At 40.3% G+C, this 18,805-nt stretch overlaps 1 protein-coding gene across 1 annotated transcript in view; it reads right to left on the bottom strand.

Annotated features, from left to right (window-relative positions):
• Positions 1-3,663: 3,663 nt before the first annotated feature.
• LOC124789696 (echinoderm microtubule-associated protein-like CG42247) overlaps positions 3,664-18,805 on the bottom strand; it is a 327,329-nt gene continuing 312,187 nt past the window's right edge. Inside the window, exons 17-18 of the mRNA XM_047257139.1 lie at positions 11,414-11,528; positions 3,664-4,038 (exon numbers count right to left, since the gene is read on the bottom strand). Of these exons, the coding sequence (XP_047113095.1) occupies positions 3,885-4,038; positions 11,414-11,528 (269 nt within the window). The 3' untranslated portion in view covers positions 3,664-3,884. The remainder of the gene's footprint in view (positions 4,039-11,413; positions 11,529-18,805) is intronic.

Below are 18,805 nucleotides of genomic sequence, written 5' to 3' on the forward strand. Positions count from 1 at the left end.
CTTAGTAGACTTGGCTGCATTTCCCCAGTATTCTACCAGTAAAATGAAATCATCCATCTGCTCTACCCATGACTGTGCCAATGTGATTATTCCATTTCATATCCCTCTAAAATGTTACACCAAGGTATTTGTAGAGCTAGCTGATTCCAACTGTGACACATTATAGTCATAGGATACTACATTTTTTTTGTTTTGTGAAGTTCAGTTTTACACTTCTGAATGTTTAAAGCAAGTTGCCAATCTTTGCACCACTCTGAAATCTTATCAAGATATGACTGCATCATCTGCAAAAAGTTTACGTTACTATTAATATTGTCTGCAAGGTCATTAATATACAACATGAACAGCAAGGGTCCCAACACCACTCCCTGGGGCACACCTGAAGTTACATCTACGTCTGATGATGACTCTCAATCCAAGATAACATGCTGGTCCTCCCTACCAAAAAGTCCTTAATCAGCCACAAATTTCCCTTCATACCAGATATGATTGTACTTTTGACAGTAAACACAGGTGTGGCACTGAGTCAAATAATTTTTGGGAATCAAGAAATACTGCATCCACCTGACTGCCTCAATCCAAAGCTTTCAGTATGTTGTGAGAAAAGGGTAAATTGGGCTTCACATAATGTTTTCAGAATTCATGCTGGTTGACATTGAGAAGAACATTCTGTGTGAGATACCTTATTTGTTTGAGCACAGACTATTTTCTAAGATTCTACAACACATCTATGTCAAGGATATTGGACATTAGTTTTGTGGACCACTTCTATTTAACTGTGATTTTGTCCAAGAACTGGGCATGGTTTTTTGTTTGAGGGATGTACAATAAATTATAATTAGAAGAGGGGCTAACTCAGCCAAAGATTCAGTATAGAATCTGACAGGGATTCCATCAGCCCCTGGAGCTTTGTTCAGTTTTAATGATTTTGGCTGTTTCTCAAGATTACTGACAATAATACTGATTTCACTCATCTTTTCAGTGGTATGAGGATTAAATTGGGGCAGTTCTCCTGGGTATTCATTTGTAAAGGAACATTCAGAAATGGAGTTAGGCATTTCAGCTTTTGATTTGCTACCCTCAGTTTCAGTTCCTGTCTCATTTGCTAGGGACTGGACACTAACTTGGTGCCATTAATAGTCTTTTTGTATGACCAGAATTTCTTTGTGTTTTGTGAAGTATCATTTGACAATATTCTGCTATGGCAGTCATTGATGCCTTCATTCATTGCTCTATTGGCAGCCACACATGTTTCGTTCAGAATCTTTCTCCCTCTATAGCACTACACTTTGTTTTACACCTATTACACAGTAGTCTCTGCTTCTTTAAAAGTTTCTTTACTATTACTGTGTATCATGGAGTTCCCTTCCCATTATGAACTGTTCTACTGGGTACATATCTATCCAGTGCATGGTCAGCTACTTTTTTTAAACTTGGAACCATAGCTCCTCTACATGCTCCATCTCTGTGCTGAAAGTTTCAAATTCCTCATTGAGATATGACACTCCTTATTACTGAACATATATTTCTTTTTGTGTGTTTTAGTTGTCCTTTGTACTTTGATAATCATTGTTGCCACAACTACATCATGGTCACTGATACTAGTTTAAATATGGATGTCCTCAAAGAGTGAGGTCTGTTTGTTGCCGTTGGATTTCAGAGAAGGCATTTAGTAATGGTTCACATGATGTCTTATCATGCCCACCGCTAGCAAAACTGTAATTTTCCCAATCAATTGTTGGATGATTAAAGTCTCTACTAATAATTACAGTATGAGTGGGGAACTTACATACAAGTGAACTGAGGTTTTCTCTAAAGTGTTCTATTACATCAAGAGATGAGTCTGGTGGACAATAGAAGGATCCAATTATCATTTTATGCCCATCCCTGATACTGACTCTTGCCCAAACAATCTTACATGCAGCTTTGATTTCTATCTTGGTGGATTTCTGTTTTTTGTGTACTGAAACAAACACACTGCCTCAATTTCCAACTTGCCTATCTACACTTAAATTTTCCCCAAAAATGTACTTGCTATCAATTTCAAGCCTTAACCAGCTTTCTGTGCCTAGCAGTGTCTTGAATGTAAAATTATGGACAATAGTTTGGAGGTGTTTTTCAGTGAGGGACTGTTCTGTGGGAGCACTGTAACCAGCCACAATAAGATGACCTGTAGGTTTAAATTTGTGAAATAGGTAAAATGTAGGAATGTGGAGTGCTGCTGTCATGAGGAGGGAGGTTGCTCCATACAGGAAATTCCATTATTGTTATTCAACATTTTGTTTGCTTGAGAAATTCCATATCCGATCACATTAATGGATTTACTGCAATATTTCCAAGCTTTCTATTTTTAATGTTGAACTGGAATATCTAAAGTTGAATTAAATGTGAAAGGACGTTACATTTTTTGGATTGGTTGGCACAAGCATACCCCAGGAGCAGGATTTGAATGAATGAATGTGGGAAATGCAAAACTAACCTGAAAGGCCTGGTAGAACAGACTTTTTAACAGCCTTGGACTGAACTGAGGAAGTCCTTGTCCCTACATTTGTCACACTATTGTGCACTCAAGCCAACTGAACTGCAGACTTCGTAGCTGTGTAACTGAATTTGGCACAGTGTTGCGCTCTGTAGAGTTCAAAAGGGTCCAAATTACCTGGAGAGGATGTCAAGAATTCGTCATAATTTCCTGTGAATGACATGACAAAAAAGAAATACAAGACATATTCAGTGATCCCTAAAGTCACAGCATTTCGCTTTGGGCTCAGCAGTCTAGTAGAGCTGCTGATAATAATTGCTAGAAATATACAAGAATTCTGTAGTGAAGAAAAAGCCTATATCAAGATTCCAGGAGGGACCAGTGTTCTCTCCTGCTTCCTCCCTGCCCCCCCTCCCCCCTTCTGTGGACATCCATGTATGCTACCAAAACTGCATTTTCTTTGTATTTCCGAACAGTTTGTGCTATTTTGTAGACAAGAATTATGGAAAACAGTGGTTTTAAATTTCTTGCTAAGAAATTTTGGGATCACTCTCCAGCCCCTTTAAGACATGTCACTACCACCCCATTACAGCTCTGTAGTTTGCAATCTCATTCTGTTGACTCCTCATACCATCTCCTATGCAATCATGCTCATCTCATTTTCTTCTTTGGTCTTTCAGCTTGTTAGTATGATTTCTTCTCCATCCTCTTCTCTAATGCTCTTACTTGTCATTTTAGTTCCCTGGTGTAATCTTCTATATTATTTGTCATTTTGGTACCTCTTATTGCATTTGTCTTTCTCCTTCCCTCTGTTTCTGTAAAACTTTTTAATTATCTGTCTCTTTGCTGTTTCCATTTGTCATCTTTCACATCCATCTAATAGTACCTCGTTATTGTCTCATTAGCTTTCTTCCTTTGTTTAGAGTTTTGTTTCTGTTCCTTATCTTTTTGGTATGTTTTGTCTCACTTCAGAGATTTTGGTCCTTTTGTTGTTACTTAAAGAATAATATGTACTTTTGTTTTGCTTGCAAATTGTGGAACTGTTTGACATAATTCATACAAGGAAACAAGCTTCTATTAATAAAGAACTGCAGATAAATGTAAACTGTTTTATTGATATCTATCTAACAAACTTTTATAAGAAATAAGGTTATTTAACTGTAACTTTTCATTGCCAACTGCTTTTGAATTGCATTTTCAGTGTTCTATCTAATACAATAATATACCTCCTGAAATACAATTTTTTTCTAATTATTTACATTCATAACAGTAAATTGATGATTCATGATATACAAAGTATAAAATTTTTTATATAACATATATGTATCCAAATTTAGTGGTCAGTGTGCAGAAGCATTTTTTGCCCCTTCTTCATGGTAAATCTTGTTTACCAGACAATGTACTGCTAATCATCCACAACATCCCATAACATCAATGCAGCATCAGTACCTCCTACAGTAACAACGTTTTTGTCATTAAAGAGAAATCTTGCAACTGCTATCTGCATGCTGTATACCTTTTCCTCATTATATTCAGCTTTGGGACTAAGGCATGGATACCTGCAAAAGTAAAATATGTTTCATTATTTTTCTGTATAAAAGGAGAACATACATACAAACACACCAGATGACTGAAACAAAATTTTGTGTAGTACCGGTAATACTAAATACTGAAATTTTCTTACTGATGAAATTAATAATATCAGATAACACTGAGCAAGATCCAGCAGTGGTTACAACACTGTACTTGCATTTGGGAGGATGGCGGTTCAAATCTCCAGCCAACCATCTGGATTCAGGTTTCCTGTGATTTTCCTGAATCATTCAAGGCAATTATTGGGGTCTGTTGCAAAATACATGACTGAATTCATATCCCAGTCTGAACAAGTGCCCATTATCTGACAACTTTGTTGTCAATGGAACATCAAATCCTTTTTTCATATGCTGACCTAAAACAGCATTTGGAGACTTCCCTGGCCTTAACAAAATGATAATTATATACGTGAATGCAAAATATAGGGAAAGAACTATTTCTATGGAAATGATCAGAAAAAGATGTTAAGGTAAAGCAATGACAGTGGTGTTTTTCATCTAAAGGACAGTATCAATAGCACAGTTTTTCAAGAGGAATGTTGGAGTCTTTAGATGAAAGAACTATTTATAAAACTGATGTTATTTCTTCAGTCATTAAGCACAAAGTAGATAAAAATGTAAAAAATCAGATAAATAAACAGAAATTAGTGCTAATCATTTATTAATCAGCATAAATGTGAGAGAGCAATGGAAACCAAATGTGGATGGGAAGCTACAGATAGTCACCAAATTAAATTGTGGTAGATCAGGATACCACAAAAGTGCATAGCACTGTCAAGGCTATTGTGACTACCATTTGGTTTAAGGTACTATGACACACAAACTGAAAATTCAGAACTGATATGTATTGTAATCAAAAACAGATTGATATACTCTCAAAACAAATCGGCAAAAGGTGAACACTGTTCAATCGAGAGTGTGAGGTATCTGCTATCAATGAGAGCCAAAAACTAGTAGGGATACCAGCATGGTAGTTTTCAACAAGAAGTCAGATTGGTTTGAGAAGAGCAGAAAATCTGTGTTAAACATTACTAGAGGAAGAACAATAAGATTTTCTTAGTAACCCACTAATTAACTGTGCAGAAAAGTTAAGATGTTCCAAGAGGCCAAGGCATTAACCTCATTTGCAAAAGATTATATAAGAGTGCTATTTCTGGACTGAATATGTTGATGATCTTGTTAACTTTGAAGAACTGCTCAGTTTTCGTGAGTCTGTAATGGTGTTAACAAAAGTACGGAACATAAAAACAGTTGAACAGAAAGATTTCTAGGGAACTTGGAACAAAAGCTGCAATGCATTAGGCTAGAAATAATGTTCTTGGGCATGTCCACACTAATGCTTTCTCACAAATCGCTGAGAACACAGCAGATTTTGTGTAAATATTCTGCTGGAAGGTATTTGATCATCCATTCTACAGCTGGGTCTATTGACTTTGCTCCCATCAATTTCCATCTTTTCTTACACTTAAAAAATTTCTGTCTTGGTAAACATTTTGACAATGGAAAAAAGGTTTAAAAAACTGGTACATACTGTTTTCCATCCTAGACCAACCTCTATGACATGAGAGCACAGAAGTTAAACATGTAGTATCAGTATGAAAAGTGTATCAATTCTGCTGTGGATATGTTGAGCAGTAGCTCAATGACTGCTGTATCTGTCCAAATAAGGGCTTTCAGGTTACTACGTTTTCCTTCTGTGTGCACTAATGAGAAAAATTGCTTTCTGGATAAACCTAAAACATGTGTTACTTAGACAGGTGAAGAGTAAAAGCACTAGTAACATCATTTGAAGCCACCTAGTTGTGACAGGCTTAAGATGGGGACCTGAGTTATCATTAATTCTGTTTTATGAAGCACTTGGTGGAGTTGTAATAGACATTTAGAAGGTAGGTTGTCATAATGTTCATTTGGACCACAAAAATATAACACATTTAGTCTATGTTGAGATTATTATTTTGGTATCACATAGACAAGCCAAAGTGGGAAAAAGATGACAGAAACTTACAAAATAGTAGCAGTTAATGTTAGCCTAAAAGTGAAAATTTAAAAATAATTTTTTTCATGGTATTAATATGATACTGGAAGCTACTGGGTGGAATATAAATATTGTAAGACATAAAGCTAACCACTATTAGCATACACATGAATATGGCCAGGCACTAAATGAACAACAGTCACAAACAAGACTGATAAATCACACACTAATTCTCTGTGCAAATCAAAGTTTTCAGCAGTAGGTCTATCCACATTATCTTCATCAGGAAAGCAACTGACTATCAAAGAAGTAACTGAATCACACAGAAGTAAATACTGTAATAGTACCCATTGAAACCAAGGATTACATTAGCACCAATGATGAAATATCACTTGCAGCATCAATGTTTCACTCAGGACACACTCCTATTCAATATCTTGTTAACAAATGACTCAACACACTGCTGAGAACACAATCCACATCTTTATTAAAGTTGTTAACACACATTCTAATTTCCACAGCTTCTCTCATGATCAAAAGACATTTTAATCCCACGTCTGTCTATGAATCATTACAATTTTTCTTGATGTTGCTCCACAGGTATAAGGAATGCCAAATGTTGATCTTGTTCTGTTAACTGACTGGATTTTTGTAAGCATTTTCTAGACACAGCTGCCTTGATTTCATGTTCCTGTCTTATCTGAATGCAGGGGTTAAATGGATTAATTTTGTGCTGACATAGTTCTTATCTGCTACACTTTTAACTCTGTATCAGATTATTCAACAAAGCTCTCTTTTGGGCAGAATGGTGGAAACTGTGCCCATTGAGACATTGTTCTGTATGGGCCAGTTGAAGTTACACCAAGTTGTTCAAAGAACTGTCTAAAATGGCCAGCTTTCCTTCCTTCTGTTCCACAGTAAATTTTATGTTGGGATATGTGCTGTTCACATCATCAATGATTTGCTGCAATATTTCCTTTCCATGAGAACAAATAAAACGATGGTATCAACTTAAGAATGAAAACAGGTTAGGCAAACAGGGGCATTATTTAAAGTGTGTTCTTTAAAATTCTCCAAAAATTAGCCATAGCTGGTGACAAGGCTGAATGCATGACAATTCTGACACTCACTTCATAATATTTATCACTATATGGAATGTAAGAGATGGTCAAAGAGTGCCAGAATAACCCGATGGTTTCTAAAGAGAACAGGTTGACAAGCAAACTATGTAACTTCAACAACTTTATAAACAGAGGCATCACATAGAACCTGACCATAATTTTGTCTGCATTGAGAATTCTTTGTTTCATTATGTCAACAAAGATCTGGGAGCTCATAATGTGGTTGTGGGAACACTGCTCCATGAAGCATCATTGCTGGTGGTCAACTAGACTCTGGGCCAATGGACTCTTTAACCAGCAGTCAGTCTGGTTACTTGATTGTGTTCACACATTTGTGTATGAATGCTCTTATCAGTAATAAATATTGTTACACAATGTGTGAAGGTAGTGGTTATTTGCTGTAATCACACCCCATACTCTGCAGATCTACACAGCAGCCAAAAATTGGTGACATGAATTCTGTTAAAGATTTGGCTAGTCTTTATACTGTAGAGCCAGTTGCACCATTGAATGGTCTTAGTGGCATGCCTTCTTTGTGTATTTTAGGAACATATGATCGTAGTGGCCCCAAAGCCATTGGTCACAAACTCTTCCCATCTTCAGAATGGGCTGATTTCTTAAAAGTAGCTCTCCTGTCATTTTACTTAGTGCTCATGTTGGATGACACATTAAAATTTTGTATGCATTATCCTCTGACAAAACAGAGAATTTATCTTGATAATCTATGGCATTAATAATAACAACTGTATTTCCCTTATGGGACAGCAACACAATTAAATTCCTGTTATTCTTCAGAAGCCTGGGTCATTATATTTTCACTCTGCTAATATTAACCTTAGGGAGTTTGGCAATTACTAAAACACAGACAGCACAGTCTTATATTGTCTGCCATCTATTCAGAAGATGACACAGAGCTAGTTTCACACCAGATTATACTAATGATTGGAGTTGGAGCACAATTTAATCATTTATTGAGATCGCAAATAGCACCTTCATCAAGCTCCTTATCCAGTAAGTTCAAAATTATGCTTCATTGGCCAAATCATTTCCCTGTTATTTAGTAATAAGATTGAAGTTGTGGGTTTGCTTGATCATTTTATGGCTTAAACCAACATGCTGATGCAGGCTTATGGAATCGTTTAAAATCATTCCTGTCCCAGTCCCTTGGTGAGAACTGGTCATTTTTGGCCTCGACGTGGCTGGAGCTTCTCTTCCAGAGAGCCATCCAAGCTATCGCAGGCTCGACGCCGAGTGCTTTCAGATGAAAGTCTTCGAACTGCTCAAGGACGTGCCAAACCCCGCTGAGGTAGGGGCAGATGCCGCCCTAGCATTCTTTACCTGAAGAATACTCCAAGCAGCAGATGAAGCCACGCTGAGACATCGCCAAGGGCTACGAGACTTCTCGCGACAGCTACTGCGCCCTATTATGGACACGATCACCGAGAAGAACCGACTGTTTCGTGAATGGCAGCTCACTCACCAACCAGACATGAGATGACGCTTAAACCACATGAAACGGGAAATTAAGGCAGCAGTTGAGCAACACCAGAACCAGGAATGGGCAGACCTTGTGTCTACCCTCAGTTCTGAGGATGGTAGTGCATGGAGGGTGGTAAAATCCTTCCTACGCCAACGCCAGCAAATTCCGTGCTTACAGGTCGGGAATGACTTCGCCAGTGATCCGGATGCTTTCGCAGTGAACTTCATATAGGTGGCCAACATCATCAACGTTGATCACATATGGTGGGTCCACGAGCAACTACCAACCTTCCATGCCACAAGGGAGGAAGGTGACGTTATCGAGCCAATAACGGAGGAAGAATTTGCTATGCAGCTTCACTCGCTGAATGCCAAGAAGGCTGGAGGCAGCAATGGCGTCACAAACCTTCTGCTGAAGAACCTTCCACCTGGATTACACCGGCAACTTGCCAATATTTTTAACAAGATCCTCCGATCAGGTGTCTACCCCTCTGTGTGGAAACACATGGAGGTTGTGGCTATTCTGAAATCTGGCAAGGACCCACACCAGGCATCCAGCTACCGACCCATCAGCCTGCTCCCATCCCTCTCGAAGGTTTTCGAGTGGCTGTACACGAGAAGACTGATGTGACACGTCACCCAGGAGGGCATCATCCCAGATGAGCAGTTCGGGTTTTGAGGAGAACATGCCATTTCCCACCAGCTCCTGCAGGTGGTAGAACCAGCGATGAAGGCACTGGAAATGAGGGAATACCTTGGGGCAGTGTTCCTCAATGTCTCCCAAGCGTTTGACTCGGTGTGGCACGGTGGTCTCGCGTTCAAACTTTTTGAACATGGGATACTGACGTCCCACATGATGCTACTTTGTTCGTACCTGTCTGAACAAGCCTTCTTCATGAGGGCCACGATGGTACATCCACAGACCGGTAGATATGTGCAGGAGTGCTGCAGGGGTTTGTCCTCGTCCCCCTAATGTATCCCTGTACACTGCCGATGCCCTGAAAGTGACAAGAGTTGAACTGCCACTGTACATGGATGATATGGCCTTGTTCACTTGCAGTATGAATGCCCAAGTACTGAGAAACCACCTCCAATGCGGGTGCAACGCCTTGGGCTCATGGGCAACAAAATGGCAGCTGAAATTCAACGCCACAAAGAGTCAGGCAGTTGTCTTCACCCAAAGACTTCTGCCAGCAGGGCTTACGCCAGTCGAAATCCTGGGAGACAGCGAAATACCTAGGGGTCACCCTAGACCATAGGCTCATCTGAAGCATCACATCCATGATGTGCAAGGGAGAGCAATAGGACATATTTGCACCCTGTATCTGCTGCTAAACCCACAGTCATCACTGCCACCGCAACACGGCATCATGCTATACCTAACATTGGTCTGCCCACTGTTAGAGTATGCGGCTGTGATCTGGGGGAAAACTGCAAATGCTCACATTGTGACTCTGCAGCGGATATAGAACAGCACCCTGAAGACTGCTATGCATCCTCCGTGGTGCTTCCCGACACACCAACTCCACGAGGACACCGGGATTGTGCCTCCCCGAGACAGATTTTGCACCATTTTCAACCACGTGTTGACCTGTCCTGCTAAGGGATTAATTTTCACTAATCCCCCATCAGAGTGTGTCTTTCTCTTTTTCAGGCTCCACCAGCAAGGACAAATCAACAAGAGTGGTAAGATATATTCTCTCCCCCACAGGAACCACAGGAATGACAAATTTTGTCCAAACTGCACCATCCCGAGCCAAGGATAGGCTTGTCTTTTCAGCATGAGCATTCCTTGGTGAGAGAACAGTCAACAGAAAACAATGAAAGTTAAGTGAAGTGCAGGCATTATGTCTCATTCATATCTTGTGTGCCACATCCTGTCCTTCATAACTGCAAGGGTTATCTTCCATATAATCTTCTCTACTGCAGGAGATCTTACTTGATGTTTAATGACTGTGAATTTGGGCACAACGTCTTTATCAAAAGAGCACTGCAGGAGTGCTAGATTACATAGCAGCTATAATTTCATGCAGGACTGCTCCAGTTAGTGAACATGACACTATGTCCTTACCATAAAAGGCAGAAGCTCCCTAGCTAACAAAGCTCTGTACCTTTTGTTTGTGTACCTATAGACAATGCAGCACTTCTGCCTTTCGGTGAGTCATCTCCTTTATTCCTAAATAATTCGTATTTGTCGACCTGACTTTCTGTACATTATCCTTACCATAAAAGAAACTAATATAGCCATAAAGTATTTCACAATGGATTTGTTGTACAAAATGTTCTTAGTGCAGTTGTTGCATTAAATATCTATGAAAATCCAAGCTTTTGACAATGTCTATCATTGCCTTTGTCATGAAAGCAACTGCATGTCAAACTATCACACATATATATAATGTAGTAGTGACCTCTGCAACCAGACATTGCATTGGCACTAACAATGAAATGTCACTTGCAGTGTCTTTGTTTACATCATGATGTGATGCAAATAATGAAAATAATTTGGTCACTGGTGAAAGGGTACACGAAACTGCACCAGATTCAGCTTCTCTGTAATCTCTTCTATATATTTTTTCTTTTCTTTTTTTTTTTTTGCATTTGGTTCAGGTATGATAAAAAATTTCATATGGGGTACAGTTTCATTCAAGTAAACAAGCTTTTCTACACAAAAAGGAGATGAATAAAGTACCATGTGTCTGCATTATAACACATTTAGTTTCTGATTATTTTTACTAGTGTTTTGCTATACAAGTGAAAGATCACTTACCTGAAAAGCCGTAGGTAACCATCTGAGTCACCACACACCAAAAGGTCATGTGCTGATGATCTGTTTGCAGTCATAATCATGGATGTCATAGGATAATACCTGTTGTTCCATATTCCTGTTGAGAAGGTAATTTTTATAGCATATGGAATTTTTTGTGTGGCTAGCATACCATACCACACAGAAGATTGCACATCAAGCATTTACTCTCACAAGCATTACACATTATATTCACCACATAAGGAAATCTAGAATACTATGAACCCAATGAAGTTTCAAATGAGAGTATACTGAAATGCTTGGGTAGTTATAGTCAACAAAGCAGTGCACAAGGATACGAGTAGTCATGGAGTGTAATACTGTCTTGAAGGAAACTGTTTTTCAATAAATCTGTTCAACAGAAATCCCTGATTCAAATCAAATGCCTTCAGAATCGACATCACAAGCAAATGATTTAGGTAATTAATTTTCAAAATGGCACTTTTGCCAATATTAATTACTTTAACAAGTTTTTGTGTGGTAATATACCAGTCTGATATTGTGGTAAACAAAGTTTTCTAGATTTGGTTTCATTATTTATAAGTAACTTAAATACATTGACTACTTGCATTTTATTGAAATTAATCTGCTGTCCATACTTCATTTTTAGTTATAATTATGAGGTCTAATTGACAAAATGAATTGCATTCCAGTCCAGTCAACGTAAAATAAGTTTTTTGAATTGTTCTTTTCCATTCAGCCAGATGGCATCATGTGACATTTTGGCAATTCTGATGTCTAACTGTCTTTCACTGGGCACTGTCTTTATGTTACCTCTCTCCTGCTGTCAGCAATGGGCCAGCAGTACCTGGACACAGCTCTACTGATGATGTGGTAAGGTAGTGTGTGGTCAGTACATGAGCAATGGTCTTCAATGTTTGTGTTGTCACCATTGGGCTTGGGATGCTAAGGAGTAGTGCCAGCTCTTCAGTTGTCATGATGTGAGTGCATCTTCCCACAGACTGCCATTGTATTAGAGCACACTCTAGCTGGGTCTCAAGTCTTACTTAGTTGGAAAGCATAGTCTTCATTTACTAGTTCACCTTGTAGCTGGATGTCTGCAGACTCCTAAGGTGCAATCTCGGAATGTGGTGGCCTTTTCTAACAACCCGCTGCAAAAACAGTGTTTTCCAACTAAGTAAGGCTTGAGACCCACCCTAGAGCATGCTTAAAACACCAACAGTTTATGGGAAAATCTGCTAGTATGACAGCAACTGAGAGTGGAGAATAGATCACACATCTGCATCAGCAGTGTCCTGATCCCAGTGGTGGTGGCATTGTGACTGAGGACAGCAGCTCATAGCAGAAAACAGTATGGAGAGTTTATATTGTCACCCAGCGGCAGACAGTCAATCATTAGGACTACCTGCAGATGGTAACAAATGAGTTGGCCAAAATATCATGCCATCTAAACAGCAACACCCAGCTGAATTCCCTCAAAAAGTTCAAAATTAACTTATTGATAAAAAGAAATATTCAATATGAGTCACAGGAAACATCTGACAAATGCTGTAAACAACATATAACTTGATATCTGTAGCAATTTTTTCAAATGGTCTAAGCTACAGATCAGTCTGTCACCACAACCAGGCTTTTTTCAAAATTTCACATTCATTGGCTTTGCCAACTCACACCCAAACAGTCAACTTTCAACCTAACGTAGATCTCAGCAAAGATACGGATCAGTCTGTAACCACAACCAGGTTTTTTGTTTTCAAACTCATTATATTAACCAACTAACAACAAAATTGTGAATATATGCCCCACAAAGTGACATCACAGCAACCATTAACATTACACCAGTGGTCAAAGCCACTGTGATAGGTAATGATTTAAAATACCAGCTAAAGGCTTGTATTTGCAATGAGAACAGGCAGACATACTTTTACACTACTTAAACACGTTTTCCAAAAATTACCTTGAACAATCATTTAGGCATCCAGTTCATGAATCTGCCAGAAAGAAACATTTCCTAACATTTTGACATGGTGAATGAGGAAATCGAGGTCACAAGGTGGTTTTAGAATCATGGATCACCAGTGGTGAAGGAAAGTTAGGAAGTATATGAAGATACTTCTGCTTAACAAAAATGATAAGAAACTACCAAACCAGCTAAACACAAACATTCAGTTCTGTCAAGAAGAGTGACCATCTCCATGCCAACCAGCATGGATTCACATCAGTCATGTGAAACCCAACTCGTACTTTTCTCACATGATTCCTAGAAAACTATGGACCAAGGATACTAGGATGATGCAGCATTTTTGGAATTATGGAAATTAGATGTTCAGAATCAGAAAATACAGAAATGAGGTATTCTAGTATGTTAACAATATTAATGAGTCACAGTTGGAATCAGTCAATTTGTGCAGCTATAAAATGGAATGATTATCTGGGCTCAGTCATAGGTAAAGTAAGTGGCAGACTTCAGTTCATTGGAAGGGTGGTAAGACAATGCAGTCACCATTTTGTGCAGTGTAAACTTAACATCTTTGTAGTTTTGTCACAATGCCTGAAAAATTGCATACAATTTATGCTTTTTACATAAATACCAGACACTCTGTAACAAATGATTGACATACCCAATACACTACAAAAAGTGATCAAAGAATGAAAAATAAATAGATAAATATGTTGCAGCAAATATGGAGGATCACACATCAATGGTAGAACACACAGCATTTGAGTCAATAAGCAGACTCGTAAGATATATGTTACTTATTGAAATTTTGCTGGTGGATTATGGAACATATTTTGTGTTTCATTTGATCCTTTTGAATGGTGGAAAACTTGTCTGTATGACAACATAGAGTTTTAAGCATCAGCTGTCGAAACTCAGCTTGCTCTGTTCATTCACAAGATCCTTAAAGTAGGGCTCCTCAGCTGACAGGTACCATGGACAGTCATAAAGCTTTAATTATACAAAAATCAGGCTGTGACCTCAACTGATTCATTGATTGATTGATGGGGAGGGGGGGGGGGGGGGGGGGCGGGGCGAGGGTTATGGGATTAAACAGCGAGAACATCAGCCCTGCAATTCAAAAGTCATGTGTGAAAAATAGAGATGTCCAGGAAAAGTGAACGGATCAAGTCAGAGGGCTCAAACTATAAAACAAGGAAGCTAAAAGCAGACTCAGCAGAAGGCATAAAAGGATAGATAAAATCTAAAAACTGGAAAAATAGAGGCATAAAACAGTGGTCTTTGCACGGGGGAGTGGTCATGGGTCCCACACCCACAAAACATGAGGGGAGGTCCCAACTGCAAACACCCTGCACCTGCTCCAGGAGAAAAGGAAAACCTTGTAACTGAAAACAAAAACCACTTTCACAAAGGAAACTGAGGACCAGTTCTGCCATCTGTGAATCATTCGCTGACGTTAAAGTCAAGGAATTTGGAAGATCATACTATGTGCAAATGGCCAAAAGGAGGGGACATTCCACCAATATATGGGATACTGTCAGTCTGGCTCCACAACTACATTATGGGGGTGGCTCATTATACAAGAGAAAAAGGGGTGAGCCTAGATGACAAATGCATAGATAGCATAAGACAGTGGACTCCTTCTGGGAGGAGGGGAAGGAAGAATGTCAAACTGCAGTAGTCTCCTTGATTGTGTGGAGTTTATTACTGACATCAGTAGTGCACCAGATGTCATTTCACTTTTGGACAAAAAGAAATTTGATGTGAATCCGCATATCTACATTTGGGATCATGAAAGGGAGTGGGAAGAAAGTATCTGCTTCTCTAGCCAAATGCTCAGCCAGTTCATTCCCTGACTTGGGACTCAGACAAAGACAACTGAGCAGGCAGCATGACCAAGGACAGAAAGAAGGTCATGGATAGCAGAGACCAATGGCAGCCAGTAACATCAGTCTATAGCCTGCTCGCTTCTCATTGAGTTGGTACATATTAAAACACTGTGGAGGGAGGCCTGTGTAACAAAATGGGGGGCCCTGTTAATAGGTTGCAGCTCTGCTGTGAACACACTACATGATCCTGGCAGTGAATGGTGTTCCATGCCAGTAGGAGATGTAAAAGCATATCCTATCTTATCTATCATTTTAGAACCATCAGTGTAGAAGATGGTAGCACCCTGGAACTCCTGAAAGATGGAATGTAAAAGACACCACTAAATCATAAGGATGACATAGACCTTAGGATCCTGGAGCAGGTCAGTCCTAATCCATGGTCGAGGCACCATCCAAGAGGAGTGTGGGACGAAATATGAGGGGCACTTTCTAGCGTCTGGAGATGGAGATCCTGACAGAGAGAAGTGAGATGCATTGCAACCAGCCGGAGGGAAACATCCCTCATTTGCATAGAGGATGGGGTACACAGGATGGTCAGGGAATTGTCGAATGACAATTATGTAAGAAACCAGGAGCTGGCTCCATCATATTTGCAGAGGGGGAATCCCCACTTCTGTGAGGAGGCTGTTGATGGGACTAGTGGGAAAGGTTCTGATAGCCTGACACACCCCATAATGATGAACAGGTTTAAGCAGTTTCAGAGTACTGTGTGTGTGTGTGTGTGTGTGTGTGTGTGTGTGTGTGTGTGTGTGTGTGTGTGTGTGTGTGTGTGTGTGTGTGTGTTGGGGCTTACTGATGCTCAACGTCAAGGTCATCAGTGCCCTGACACACATTAAAAAAAATGAATGTGGACAATTTTAGTAAAATTTAAGCATACAGGCAAAGAAATTGGGAAAAGATGAAAACTGCTGTATACGAAAATAAAACGTAAGGAAAGCGAGAAAGGAGTGTCAAGGATTCCACAGGAAATTGTCACTGGCTGGACACTTACATAAAATATGGGTGACCCAGTCACACTGTGAACAAATTAAGACCCTCTCCCTAAAATCTTGGTGAAAATATTGGACAAGTCACAAAACTTTAAAACTTTAACCACATTCATTTGAGTATTTCCTAAAAGAGATGGCAGATCCACCGGCAAGTCAGCTGCGGCCCGCTGCTCAGAAAATAAAATGCAATCCAATAAAATGTAGTGCACATTGACCTGGATGCCACAAGTACCCCACATTGGAGGGTCCTCTCACCAGAGCAGGAAGCCATGCAGCATAGGACTGTGGCCTATCCAAAGCTGAGTGAGGAGAACCTCATCCCGTATATGTGGCTGGAAGGAAGTACACCACACACACATTGTGGGCTTGACTAAACAGAGGTTATTGTCAGTCATTTACAGCCACCTATCCTCCCACCAATACGTGACTCGTGAGCTCAATAGTGAGGTGTGTGTGTGCAGGGGAATGGCACAGCAAAATGCTTGCAGATTGAGACACGCTGCCTTGGCTACGAGATTTGCCGTTTTATTCCCAGCAATGCTGATGTGGCCTGGAACCCAGCAGAAAGCCAACTCCTCACCCAGTCATCATAGTTGGAGAGCATCCTGGATGGTCTGGACTATTTTATCTGCTGGATAAAAATGTTGCAGTGAGTGAAGGGCACTTAGTGAATTGGAACAGACAAGAAATTTAGGATGGTAAGAGTGTCTCATCTGCTCCAGTGCCCGCAAGATTGCAGACAATTCTGCATCAAAGACAGTAAACAATTGAGGCAGTCAGACTTTGAGGACACAATCTGGAAAAACAACAGAGCAACTAACGAACTCCCCCTGTTTTGACCCATCCGTAAAAACAGCTACATAGTCATGTGCTCAGATAAAATGGCAGAAAATGTTGCATTAAAAATGGAAGCAGGTGTGCAATCTCTCTTGTACCATACCAAATCTAAAATCACTCTGGGCCTTTGCAGTAACCAGGGTGGCAGGCAGTTAAAACCCTGGATTTGGGGCCATATGGGCTCCACATTGAGAGACTCCAGCACATGTTGCACACTGATCCCAAATGGCATCACGGCTCAGGTACGGTGGGAAAAGTGGGAAAAAAGATGGTCCAGAGGCAGATGAGCAACAATATGGTAAGCTTACGAGGTTGGAGCTGCAAGAAACTTACACACCTGGTGCATCAGGAGGAGCTGCCACCAGATGGTGAGTCGTGGTTCCCCAACCTCAGCACAGAGACTGGGAATGGGACTGGTCTGATAAGCACCCATGACTGGTTGAATCCCCGCATGGTGGACAGCATCAAGGATCCACAATTTAGAGGGCGTCACTGACCGATACACCATGCACCCATAGTCCAGCCGTGAGTGCACAGAAGCCCTATAAAATTGGAGGAGATGCACCCTGTCTGCTCCCCAAGACCTGTAGCTGAGGCACTTGAGGATGTTCAGTGACTTCAGGATTCTGGCTTTAAAGTCTTGCAGTTGTGGCAACCATGACAATCTGGAGTAAAAAATGAGGCCCAGAAACTGCACTGGGTCTCTAAAATGTAGGATAGTGTCCCCCCATATGCAAGGCAGGCAAATTAAAAGGATGACAAGAATGATTAAAATGAACACACACACACACTTATTGGCAGAAAAATGAAAACCCATTTTTGCAGCCCACTCCTCTAACTGCCACACTGTAAATTGCAACTGATGGCTCACCATTGCAACATTGGAAGAGGAACAGAAAACAGCAAAGTCGTCCACAAATAAGGAGCACCATACTGGACTCCTTACCATAGATGTTATACTGCTAATGGCTATGGCAAAAGAGGGTAACACTTAAAACACTGCCCTGGGGACAACATTCTCCCACTCAAATCGATCAGACAGTATGTGATCAACTTGGGTCCGAAAAAACCAATGAGACAGGAAAGACAGAATGAAAATGGGGGGGGTGGCCATGAAAGCCCCATTGATGCAGTTGTACGAGAATACAGTGTCTCCAAGTAGTATTGTGTGCCTTATTGATGTCAAAGAATATGCTGATACAATGATGCTGATGGAGGAAAGCCTGCAGAATAGCCACTTTGAAGAGGGTCAGGTCATCGACCATGGACTGAAATTTTCAGAATCCACACTGAGAACAGGTAAGCAGTTACCAGGTCTCTAAAAGCCAGACCAGACGATGGTTAACCATCTGTTCCAGGGTATTTCCTATTCAGCTTATCAAGGTGATACTAAACCTGACAACCATAATCTAGTCTGGATGAAACCAGAGCATGGTAAAGATGAAGAAGAGTAGCATGATCTGCACCCCAAGATGTGGGGGCCAGGAGATGGAGAGCATTAAGCTTCAGCATTAAGTAGTCCTCAGTTGATGAATATGGGGCAGCCATGTCAGCTTTTTATCAAAAAGGAGGTCCAAGAAACAGAATTGTGCTACAAAATCTAGGTGCTAGTCACCTAAATAAAGTTCTGGATCTGGGTGTACTGTAGGTCTACAGCAAAAATGCATAAACCACATTTTTGAGGGAGAAAACTAGACGCCACAGGAAATGGCCACACAGA

Source organism: Schistocerca piceifrons, chromosome 3 (genome assembly GCF_021461385.2).
Source record: "Schistocerca piceifrons isolate TAMUIC-IGC-003096 chromosome 3, iqSchPice1.1, whole genome shotgun sequence".
In the NCBI taxonomy this organism is placed as follows: Eukaryota; Metazoa; Arthropoda; class Insecta; order Orthoptera; family Acrididae; genus Schistocerca; species Schistocerca piceifrons.